This window comes from Lepus europaeus, chromosome 6 (assembly GCF_033115175.1).
Source record: "Lepus europaeus isolate LE1 chromosome 6, mLepTim1.pri, whole genome shotgun sequence".
Taxonomy (NCBI): Eukaryota; Metazoa; Chordata; class Mammalia; order Lagomorpha; family Leporidae; genus Lepus; species Lepus europaeus.
Window position 1 is genome coordinate 102325786 of NC_084832.1, and position 12090 is coordinate 102337875.

Genomic DNA, 12090 nt, shown 5'->3' on the forward strand with positions numbered 1-12090 from the left:
CTGTCGAAATGCCTGCGCACGAGAAACCCGGTATGCAATGACCTGCAGGCGGTGCGTGTAACACGTGTGCGAAACAGAAATGAGTTCCGTGTTTAGACTTGCATCCCATCCCCAATATGTCTCATTGCAAATGTTTGCAAATATTCCCAAACGGGAAAAAAAAAAAATTCCACATCTAAAATGCCTCTGGTCCGAAACATTAGGGGGTGAGGGACGCTCTACCTGCGTAACACTGTAAAAGAGCCGGTACTGTTTCCACAGAGGAGATCCGAAGCTGAGGTGCACTTCTGGGGTGGTCGGAGCCGATCGCTCCTTCCCCTGGAAGTCCGTGAGCTGAGACCGTAACACCGCCGTGCGCGCCAAGCCAGAGATCCGGAACGGTGCAGTCTGCGGGAGGAGGGGGTTTTCACGCTCTCCGCTCTGTTCAGAACCCAGTTGCCGGCCTGCACCCCAGGCCCTGGCTGCGGAGAACACCGGGAAGAGGAAACAGCCAGGCAGCCGAGCCGGGTCCGCGCACTGTGGACTCGAACGCCCGCAAGCCACACGCACACCGGCACGCAGGCTGGCGCCCCGCTCAGCGGCGCGCGCGCTCCTCTCCAACCTCGGGGCACACGCCGCTTCCCCTTCCCCGTGCGCTGTGACCGGGGACCCCCGCGGCGGCGACGCGGCCGGGCCAGCCCGCGGCGCGCCCCCCCAGCCCTCCCACCCTCCCTCCCTCCCTCTCTCTCTCTCTCTCTCTCCTTTCCAGACCTGGGTTTTTCCAGCCGAAGCCTCACTCCCTCTGCTGCAAGCTCTGGAAACTGGTGTGTGACGCGCTTGCTCCTCCCGCACGTTATTTATTTATTTCGTCTTTGCCTCCCGCGGAGACTCTGCTGTCACAGGCAGAGCGGGAGCCGCCAGCGGTCTACCGGGAGACCCCGGGGGCGCACAGAGCGCACGCAGGGGCGGCCCGCGCTCAGCCCCGCGGGGGCCATGAGCACTGGGCCGGAGGCCAGGAAGGATGAGGGCGACACTAGCCGGAGGGCACAGGGGGCAGAGCCGCGGGCCCGGGCCCCCCTGAGCCAGCAGCGCCGGCTCAAACAGGCTGCCCAGTTCCTGCACAAGGACTCGGCCGACCTGCTGCCCCTGGACAGCCTCAAGAGACTCGGCACCTCCAAGGACCTGGTGAGGCAGCCCCCGCCCCTGCTTCCCACTTCCCTACACCCTTCCGGGCGCCCCTGCCTGGCCCAGGGAGGCAGCGTGTCCTGCCAACTTCAGGGGCTTCCCTCTGACCATGCTGGGGGCTTGTGCTTGGCGTCTTTCCATGGCCCGCGGGACCCCATCCTCATTGCTCAGCTCCCCCCACTGTTATCTGGGGTGTGGGGAGCAGCTTTGCTGTCCAGGAGCAGAGGCTTTGGGGGACACAGGAGCCCTCTGGGGCAGTCAGCCGAGGCTGGGAGGACTGGTCAGCTTCCGGTCCCCAAGCCTTGGATTCCTTAGGCCGGGTGGGCTCTACTTCTCCCCTCATCAAGGAAGCACCAGGACCCTCTCTCCTCCCTGGGGCTTCCTGTTTCCTACAGCTCTTGCCTGAGCCCCCTAGTTTCCTGGAGCGGCTCTCTCTCCCTGCTTCCTGGGTGCCTTTCTTTCCATTCCCCTGCGGCTTCTTCGGCCTCCAGAGGGAACAGGGCAGGGGAGTCAGTCTGGGGAGGTGCGTGGGCAGCAGCCGGCTGTGGGGACAGTCATTCCCCTGAGAGAGATGGTAATGAAGATCCTAAGCGTGGAGCCACTTTGCTTTGGGACAATCCTGGCTCTGCCACTTACCAACCTGGGCAAGTTACTTTGAAATCTGTGCCTCAACGTCCTCATCTGTTAAATGGGGATAAAATCAATAGTACCTGCCTCGAGGGGTGGCTGTGAGCTATGTGAGCTAAGCCGGCGAATAGAAAGCACTGTAGAAATGCTGTTATGTTTCCTCCAACCAAGAGATGAAGTCAGCTCCACAGAGGCTGGAGAGTGTGGGCTTACGTCTGGCCTCTGACCCCTAGAGGAGAGAGGAAGGCCTTTCTAGAAAGGCTTGGAGCACTTTGTGGCCTCTCTCATCTCCGAGTCCAAGAGGAGGGTCCCCAGCAGGGCCTGCACCGTGAGAGGCGGGAAGCTTGTCTGGTGGCCCCGGGCCACGTCTCGCTGGGAACCTGGGGACAAATGTAGCCCTGTGTGGCCCTTCCTGACCCAGCCCTCCTCTCCCATGCCCTGCCCAGCCTGCCTGTCCCCAACTCCCCCGCCTCCAGGAACCCAGGGCAGAGCCCAGGCATTCCCATAGCTCCATGCCAGCAGCCTCCAGAGAGGAAAAGTGATGCACTGAGATTTCAGGTCAGAACTGCTGGGGGCTTCTTCCTGCCTGTGAGCGTGGCAAGCACAGCCGAGCTACGGGGATGGAACAGGGAAGCGGGCTGTGTGGCTCCTAGGGCTGGGGTTCTGCAGCCTCTACCTCTGTTGGGGACCACCGTACATCTGTGCAGCTCAGGAGAGGCCTCCTAACACTGCCATCCCCGGGGGTAGGTCCTGGCCTCTGGTGAGAAAGTTCTGGGCTTTTTTTTTTTTAGAGTTTTTTTTTTTTTTTTTTTTTGAAAGGCAGAGTTACAGAGAGGCAGAGAGAGAGAGAGAGATCTCCCATCCACTGGTTCACCCTCAAGATGGTTGCAACAGCCAAAGCTGCATCTATCCAAAGCCAGAAGCCAGGAGCTTCTTCCTGGTCTCCCACACGGGTGCAAGGGCCCAAGCACTTGGGCCACCTTCTACTGCTTTCCCAGGCCATAGCAGAGAGCTGGATCGGAAGTGGAGCAGCTGGGACTCAAACCAGCGCCCATATGGAATGCCAGCACTGCAGGCGGCGGCTTCACCAGCCATGCCCCAGTGCTGGCCCCAGTTCTGGGCTTTTCACCTCTCTGCTCTGCCTCGGCACCTGCCAACTCCATCTCTAGCGGTCAGCTCCTGGGGCTTTGGGAGCAACGACACAACAGGTTGGGAGGCCCCCTTTGTCTCCCTCCCTGGGATAGCTCTGGAGGAATCTGCAGCAGCGGAGCCCCTGTTTGCCACTCCCCGCCCCCTGTACTTTTCCAAGAGCGAGGTCTCTGGCTGCCAGGCTTCGTGTTGGACAGCAACCTCAGGGGTCTCATGAAGCCAAGGGCATAGAAACAACCCGAGACTCAGGGAGGCGAGGGCAGGTGGAGGGGTGTGTGGAGCCTGGGGGGATACCGCCTCCCTCAGCAGGTGTTTATTGAGCACCTACTGCATGCTGAGCTAGGTCCTGGCATAGAAAGGGGGGTGAGATACAGACACTTCAAGGGCTCCTCCTGGCTAGTGGGAGTGAAATCCAAAAGCACCTGTTAGAGGAAGCATGGGCATTCCCTCCCAAGCCTGGTGCCCTGGAGGGAGCAGCAAGAACAGAACTGAGAAGCTATCCCAGAGGAGGCCCCCTGCATTAAGTAAGAGACACACAGTGACGAAAGCCTCTCTCCCAGATAGTGTGTCGAGGCAGCCATCGGTCTGGCCGAGAGAGGCATGAGGAGGAGGAGGCTCAGGAGGAGGGCTGAGCAGGAGGGGAGGCGTGGAAGTGAAGCAGCGTGCTCCAAGCTGGACACAGGCAGTGTTGCTAGGGCAGACCAGCCGAGTCGGGGAGATGAGGTTGACGTTAGGCAGTGGCTGCACCATCTGGCCTGGGCATCATCTTAGAAAGTCTGGGCTCTATCATGTAAGCACTCCTGCATTTTATTACTGTTTTAACGATTATTCTTTTTTTTTTTTTTTTTTTTTTTTTTTTTTTGAGAGACAGAGACTCCCATCAGCTAGTTGACTCCCTAAATGCCAGTGAGGATGGGTCAGGCCAAAACCCGGAGACAGGAGTAATTTGGATCTCCCATGTGGGTGGCGGAGACTGGTCTACTTGAGCCAAAGCCTGCTGCCTCCCAGGGTGTGCGTTAGCAGGAAGCTGGAATCAGGGTGGAGCTAGGACTTGAACCCTAGGCACTCTGATATGGCATCCGGCAGCTTCTCCGATGCACCTAGTGCCTGGCCAGGGCCCTTCAACAGGAGAGGAACACGGCTGGTTTTATATTTCACTTGGATGCTTCTCAGACTTTAATGTGCACACAAATCACCCAGGAATCTTATGAAAATGAATCTTCTGATTCAGGCTCGAGATCTGACCTCAGTCTGGAGGCTTCAGGCTGGTGTGTCTGAAAGGCAACAGGCCTGGAGGCAGGTTCCTGTGAACGTAGGAAGGGGCTCCCGGGGTCCAGGAGAGCCGCAGGGAGGCTGGAAGAAGGGCAGGGAGAGACAGAAGGCACAGCCGGCAGGGTTCAGGAAGCAATCAGACAGGGTAGGGGTGTTTGTGGGTGAGGGACAGGTCTAGGGTGGCTCCCAGGATTCTGGATCTGAAGACTTTATTCCTTGTTCACACCATCAGCAGCCTGTTGAAGGATGAGGGGATGGGCAGGGGCGTTGAGAAAGGAACTTGCAGTGGGGAAGACAGTGTTGCGGGTTCCAGACAAACCCCCCCTCCCCCAGCATACTCAATTCTGAAATGTCCTTTCAGCCAGTAGATCAGCGTGGACCCTTCTCTTCCTCTCTCCACTGCTGGGCAGTCTGTTGAGGTCCCAGGGAAGTAGCCTGCTTTGCTGTTTGCATGTGCGCTGCTCTCATTATCCTTGGGTGAGCTCATGCCGCTTCCTTCCTGAGACTCAGATCTTTGGGGGGTGGGGTTAGTGGGAGCAACCGGGGCTATCTAAGGTGGAGGGACAGAGTGGCCCGAGTTCTTGGGTGTAGACCTGTCTCCCTGCATTGTTTTGTGATGGAGCCAGCAGCCACACAGCGTGATCCAAAGACGCCTGGTGGAGGGAAACCAGAGTCGGATTCAGAAGTCTCCCCTGGTGCAGGTCCCCATTCATGGCCAAGAGGACAGGGGGAAGAGTGGGACACAGCTTCCAGCTCTGCTGGTCAACTGCAAGGTAAGAGGCCTCTGTAGGCACCGACTCTCATGAAGAAGTCTACCCTGCCTGCACTGGCTCACTTCACCCACCCTCCTGTCTGCCTTGACCAGGGAGGGAGGGACGCAGTGGGGAAGAGGCACCTCTCCCCACTGCGTGCACCTAAAAATGGGATCCTCCATCTTTTTTATTTATTTATTTATTTATTTTTATTTTATTTATTTATTTTTTAATTTTTTGACAGGCAGAGTGGACAGTGAGAGATAGAGACAGAAAGGTCTTCCTTCCATTGGTTCACCCTCCAATGGCCGCTGCGGCTGGCGCACCGCGCTGATCCGATAGCAGGAGCCAGGTGCTTATCCTGGTCTCCCATGGGGTGCAGGGCCCAAGCACTTGGACCATCCTCCACTGCACTCCTGGGCCACAGCAGAGAGCTGGCCTGGAAGAGGGGCAACTGGGACAGAATCCGGCGCCCCGACCGGGTCTAGAACCCGGTGTGCCGGCGCTGCAAGACAGAGGATTAGCCTAGTGAGCTGCGGCGCCAGCCCCTCCATCTTTTATTTACTTATTTTTATTTAAAAGGCAGAGAGACAGAGACAGAGGAGAGACACACAAGGATCCTCCACCTGCTGGTTCACTCCCCAAATGCCCACCATAACTGTGGTTGGGCAAGGCTGAAGCTAGGAGCCCAAAAACTCAACCCAGGCCTCCTACAGACCCAAATGCTTGAGTCATCTCCTACTGCCTTCTTAGAGTGTGCAGTAGCAAGAAGTTCGATTGGAAGCAGGGTAGCCAGGACTTGAACCAGGCACTACAATATGGGATGTGGGTGTCCCAAGTGACGACTGCCCCAAACTGCCACCGTGCATCCTCCATCTTCCCTCTGTGCAATTCCATCTGGTATGACCACTGCTCCACCCTCTTTCCTTTATCAAAGTGTGTTTATTTATTTTTTAAAAGATTTATTTTATTTATTTGAAAGAGAGAGTTACAGAGAGAGGTAGAGACAGAGAAAGAGATCTTCCATCCTCTGGTTCACTCCCAAAATGGCTGCAACAGCCGGAGCTTTGCTGATTTGAAGCCAAGAGCAAGGAACTTCATCCAGGTCTCCCACATGGGTGCAGGTGCCCAAGGTCTTGGGCCATCTTCTGCTGCTTCCCAGGCCATTAGCAAGGAGCTGGATTGGAAGTGGAGCAGCTGGGATTCGAACCAGTGCCCATATGGGATGCTGGCACTGCAGACCAGAGCTTTAACCTGCTACACCACAGCGCCAGCCCCTATCAAAGTATGTTTAAATGGAAATACACTCAGTGTGCAAGGATAGATTGTGCTTCTCCTGGAAAAACCTTGTGTGTTCCAAGGCGATGGTCTTGTCATCTCTGGAGCCATTTAGCCACCCAATCTCTTCTGAACTGTTCCCATTAAGTGCCCACTGCTCCTCTGCCTGGAGCGCTCTGTTCCTGCACTCCAGTCTCTCTGTGTGCACATTCTGCCGTCTCTGAAGACCCAGCCTGGAGGTTATCTCCTCGCTGAAAGCTCATTTCCCCAGTAGGAAGCAGCCGTTCCTCCTGCTCGGCCTCTAAGACGTTTTGCTCACAATTCTTTCACAGACCTGAAAGCTTGCTACCATGCAGAACTGCATGGCACTGCCTTTAGTCTCCTAAAAACCAGCATTCGGGCCGGCGCCGTGGCTCAACAGGCTAATCCTCCGCCTTGCGGCGCCGGCACACCGGGTTCTAGTCCCGGTCGGGGCACCGATCCTGTCCCGGTTGCCCCTCTTCCAGGCCAGCTCTCTGCTGTGGCCAGGGAGTGCAGTGGAGGATGGCCCAAGTGCTTGGGCTCTGCACCCCATGGGAGACCAGGATAAGCACCTGGCTCCTGCCATCGGAACAGCGCGGTGCGCCGGCCGCAACGCGCTACCACGGCGGCCATTGGAGGGTGACCAACGGCAAAAAGGAAGACCTTTCTCTCTGTCTCTCTCTCACTGTCCACTCTGCCTGTCAAAAAAAAAAAAAAAAAAAAAAGTGAACCAGCAGATGGGATCATTGTGTGTGTGTGTGTGGGGGGGTGTCTCTCCTCTTAAATAAGTAAATAAAAATTAAAAAAAAAAAAACAAAAAACAAAAAAAACCAGCATTCGTTGACGAACCTTCCAGCAACATATCTTGCATGGATAAGCACAAATGCTCAATAGATGTTTAGGATGGGAAGACTGCAGGTATACACCAAAAGGTCAGTGCATATCCAAGGAATTGGCCTTCTCTTTGTTTCCAGTGGTGAACTCTGGGTGATCCACCTGAGTTTCCTATCAAGGGATCCCAGTTCTCTCTGTCCTCCTCTACCCCTAAGCTGGAATTCTCCAATCAGGAAGCCGTCAATCTCCCAAGGATTTCTCCAAGCGGATCTCCATTTTTGGCCAGATCTTTCCCAAACTTAGCAGTCATCAAGAGTAGCTCCACTTTTTTTTTAAAAAGATTGTTTGAAAGAGATACAGAGGAGAGAGAGAGAGAGAGAGAGGCCTTCCATCTGCTGATTCACTCCCCAGATGGCTGCAACAGCCAAGGCATGACCAGGACAAAACTAGGAGCCAGGAGCTTCATTCAGATCTCCCACGTGGGTGGCAGGTACCCAAGTACTTAGACCATCTTCCGCTGCTTTTCCCAGCAGGAAGCTGGATTGGAAATGGAGCAGCCAGGACTCAAATCAGTGCCCACATGGGATGCTGGCATTGCAGGCAGTGGCTTAATCTGCTATGCCACAATTCCAGCTCCAAGGGTAGTTCCACTTTTTTAAAAAAAATTATATTGAGAGACAGATCTCTGTCTATCTATTGTGCTCCCATCCCCTGATTCACCCCCTATATCCCATAATAGTTGAGGTAGGACTGGGCTGAAGCCAGGAGCCAGGCATTCATTCCAGGTCTCCCATGTGGGTGGCAGAGACCCAAATACTCAAGCCATCACTGCTGCCTCCCTGAGCCTGCATTAGGAGGAAGCAATAGGCAGGAGCCAGACCTGGGGATCAAACCCAGATTACTCCAACAAGGGACATGGACATCTTAACCAGTGTCTTAACTAGGCTAAACGTTTGCTCTGTCCATTTTGTTTTGAATTCCTTTATCTGAGAGTCAATTTTGCCACAGTTGTTTGAGTTCCCTAAAAAATCACTTTCAATGATTCAGTTCAGGGCCAGACATTATAGTCCGGCAGGTTAAACTACTGCTTGGGATGCCCCCATCCCATTTCCAAGTGCCTGAGATGCACTCCTGCTTCTGCTGTTCCAAATCCACCTCCCTGCTAATGCACCTGGGAGGCAGATGACCCCTCAAATGCTAAGTCCCTGATATCCATATGGGAGACCCGGATGGAGTTCCTGGTTCCTGGCTTCAGCCTGGCCCAGCCCTGGCTGTTGTAGCATGTAGGGGAAGAGAACCGGTGGGTGAAAGATGGTCTCTTTCTCTGTTACTCCTTTTAAAAAAATTAAAAATGAATCAACATTTTAAAAACCTATACATGCAAGTATCTTTTAAAAAAATATCATCTGTAAAAGAGAATCTTCAAGGGACTGGGAATATTGAAGGCTCCAACCCCAACCTGCTCTCATGTGCTCACAACCCTCCCCATCCCGCTTGTGCAGTGCCAGGACCAGCTGCTTAGAGTGGCCGTGGACACAGGCGCCCCGCACAATCAGATCTCCTCCACGTGCCTCAGCCGTCTGGGGTGAGTGGGGCCCAAACCAGTGGCTGGGGCGTGGGGCTTCTCTTTGGGGTGAGGACGATATTCTCAAGTTAGACGGTGGTGAGGGCTCTGAAGATATTAAAAACCACTGTACGCTTTAGGAGAGTGCATTTTTATGACATCTGAATTATATCCCCATAAAGCCTGATTTATTTTGCAAGCGTGGTTGGAGATTCTGACCGAGGAGCGGGACATTAGCTAATGAACAGGGGTGTGGGCGGGGGCTGCGGTGGCCTTCACTACCTTGCTTTTCAACTACAGGTTAGGGAAGAGGGTCCTGAAAGGCCCAAGTGGGAGCCTGGCACCTGGGCTCCCAAGCCAGGTGGAGCAGCTGGAGCTGCAGCTGGGGCAGGAGACTGTGGCCTGCTCGGCCCGGGTGGTGGGTGAGTCCTCCCTCCTCTCGGCCCAGCTTCTCTCCTCTTCTGTCATCCTCCTGGGGGGTGGGGCCGGCAGAGGCTTGCCAGCCCCTGGCAGCACAAGGTGTCCTCGAGGATCCTCTGATTATCCCCTCTCTCTGTGCCAGTACCTGCAGACCTGGAGAGTGGGGGTGGGCAGGGAAGGGGTGGGTACCCAGCGGAGGGCCACAGGGGCCTCAGCACTTGTCACCTTCTTCTGCCTTCACACGGTTCCTGTAGATGCCGAGAGCCCTGACCTCTGTCTCGGGCTGCCCACGCTGCTTTCTCTCAAGGTAAGTGCCCGCACTGGGGCCCAGCCCAAAGAGCTGGGCAAAGCGGCAGAAGGCGCAACTATGGAAGAGCGGATCAGGTTCTGCTGAGGAAGACTGCTAGATGTTCAGTTTCCCCTTTGCTTCCTTAATGACCCACAAGGGAAAAACCCGGAGAACTGGGTCCCTCCCTGCTGGGGGCCTGGGTGGGTGGACAGGGGAGGAGCAGAGAGCCAGGAGCAGCTGGCAGCTGCAGGAAGTGGGAGGGCGGGGGGAGAGGTGGTGCCCTGCGGGGGTGAGCTCACATGACACTCCCTCACCCCACAGTGCTGCATCGACCTGGAACATGGGGTGCTGCGGCTGAGAGCCCCGTCCTCAGAGCTGCCCTTCCTGCCTTCGTACCAAGAGCCCGGCCAGTGATCGCTGTCCCCGTCAGTCTTCCCCCGGGGCAAGAGCTGTGGGGAGGGCCAGACAGCTGGGGACTCTGTGTCCCTCTTCTCACTGCCCTGACCCCTACTGACCCATTTCTCTCAGTCTGCCACAGGCCTCTCCGCTGTCAGCAACTGTCCCCTCCCCCAGGAGTTTCACCCCGGGGGCCCAGACTCCAGCCTTCTGGCTTCCCTGTTCTCTCAGTCCCTTCCCAAGAAGAGCGACACCAGGTCAGGGCTGCAGAATGGGACGAGAGCAAAATGGGGCTCTGGGCTTGGCCCTGGGCACAGGAGGACCTGAGCCAAAAGCTGCAGCTGACCGCTGTCCTCACGGACCCTCAGCCCCCACCCCAAAGCTACTCCACTGCCCTGACGCCCACATCTCCCTGCTCACCTCGGGCGTTCCTGGTCTCCTGCCACCACCAGGCCGCCATGCCAAACCAGCCCGGGTCCCTGGCCCTCCTGGGCCTGCCTTTTGGAGTCCATGCATGTCTGCTCACAGGTGATGGGGGGAGACATGTTGAACAGAGGAATTCAGTACAACAACGAAGGTGACTTGGGGAAGGAATGTGCAATGCCGAAGGCAGAGAGCATCTGCTGTTCACCTTCTCTGGGATTGGTGGTTGTTTGATTCCCCTGTGCAAAGCCTTGGCTGTACTTCTCACACTCACTGCACACATTTATTTTCCACTTGCCCTTTGCACCCACTGGGCTCCTGAACTTTGAAGGTGTATGTGGAAGGGCCCAGAGAGATAGGAGAGGATGGTGGGGTTGGCAGTCTTCAGACTTAAACCTAACCAGCATTTGTTTTTATTTATGGGGCGGGCCTTGTGGCTCAGCAGGTTAAGCTACTGCTTCCAATGGTGGCATCCCATATTCGAGTCCCAGTTCCAGCCGCAGCTGCTCTGCTTCCAATCCAGCTCCCTGCCAATGTACCTGGGAAAGCACCAAAAGATGGCCCAGGTGTCTGGGCCCTTGCCACCCTCGTGGGAGACCTGGATGGGGTTTCAGGCTGCTGGCTTTGGCCCGGCCCAGCCCTGGCTGTTGCAGCCATTTGGGGAGTAAAGTGGCAAATGGAATAATCTCTTTCCCTCTCTGACTTTAAGGCTTATTTATTTATTTGAAAGGCAGGGCAACAGAGAGAAAGAGATCTTCATCTGCTGGTTTCACTTTCTGAATGCCTGCAACAATTGGTGCTAAGACAGGTGGAAGCCAGGAGCCAGAAACTCCACCTGGGTCTCCCACATGGGTGGCAGAGGCCCAAGTACTTGGGCCATCATCTTCTGCTCCCTCCCCCCGACTCCATGTTTTAGCAGGGAACTGGATTGGAAGTGTAGAGTAGCCAGGACTCAGAACTAGCAGTCTGATGTGGGATGTGGGCTTGCAGAAGTGGCAGCTTTACCCACTGTGCTGCAACACCTGCCCGTCTTCTTATTTCTAGAATTACCCCCCCTCCCATTAGCCTTCTTTCTACCCATATCTTTGACCTTCCGAGTTTAAGCTTATCTTGTCCTGGAATCAGTGGCTTTTTATCCCCCAGTTGGGCTCACCCACAAAGCAAAAAGAGGCTCTTCTGAATTCACTGTGAAGAGTCCAAACCTCAAGCAGCAAGACCTGGAGGGTCTTTCTGGCTGGTCTGGGTCTCGCAAATCACAGTCAGGAACAGAGAAAAACCAGCGGTGGAGCTAACCTGAGCTAGGGACCTGGGACCTGGGGCTGGAACGCAAATCTCGAGCCTGGAGTAGATTAGAGAAAAGCCAAGTGCAAGGAGCTGCCCCGGGACACCTGCTTTGCCTTTCCCAGGCTCACTTCTCACAGGTACCTACAGGATTCCCTTGCCCTCACTGCCTTGCTCCATGACCTCTGCTTCCCTGGGTCTCGCCCTGTTCCTCTCCCTGTTTGCTTCTGGCTGCTGCTGTAACTGCAGAACCAAGGCCCCAGCGCCAGCCCTCAGCCCAGCTGCTTCCCCTTTGAATAAACACTTGTTTCTGTATGCCGATGTTCTCTGGTTGTCCTCCCTGCTCTCAGGAGCTCGATGATTACTCTGCCCTGGCTCCCTTCCCTGGGGTCAGCACAATTCAGATCAATGGCTTTCAAACTGCTCTGAGCATAACTCACAGTGGGAGAGAGATGGACAAAGGTACTTCAAAAAATGTATGGGAAGTGAAAATAAAAGATAAGTTTTGTTTTGGTGCAAAAATGTTGCACCATGCATATGAGGGATCCTCAAGTTCACAGACAAGGCATAGTATGAAAAAAATGTGCACAAATTTATCTTTACACAAAATTATCTTTTAA

At 55.3% G+C, this 12090-nt stretch overlaps 1 protein-coding gene across 1 annotated transcript; it reads left to right on the forward strand.

Annotated features, from left to right (window-relative positions):
• The first annotated feature begins 771 nt into the window (after positions 1 to 771).
• On the forward strand, positions 772 to 11784 carry NRIP2 (nuclear receptor interacting protein 2). The gene is made up of 6 exons (XM_062195469.1): positions 772 to 1164; positions 4839 to 4985; positions 8600 to 8682; positions 8962 to 9083; positions 9336 to 9388; positions 9692 to 11784. Exons 1-6 carry the CDS (start codon positions 973 to 975, stop codon positions 9782 to 9784), a joined length of 690 nt encoding a protein of 229 aa, XP_062051453.1. The 5' UTR covers positions 772 to 972; the 3' UTR covers positions 9785 to 11784.
• The last annotated feature ends 306 nt before the right edge of the window (positions 11785 to 12090 follow it).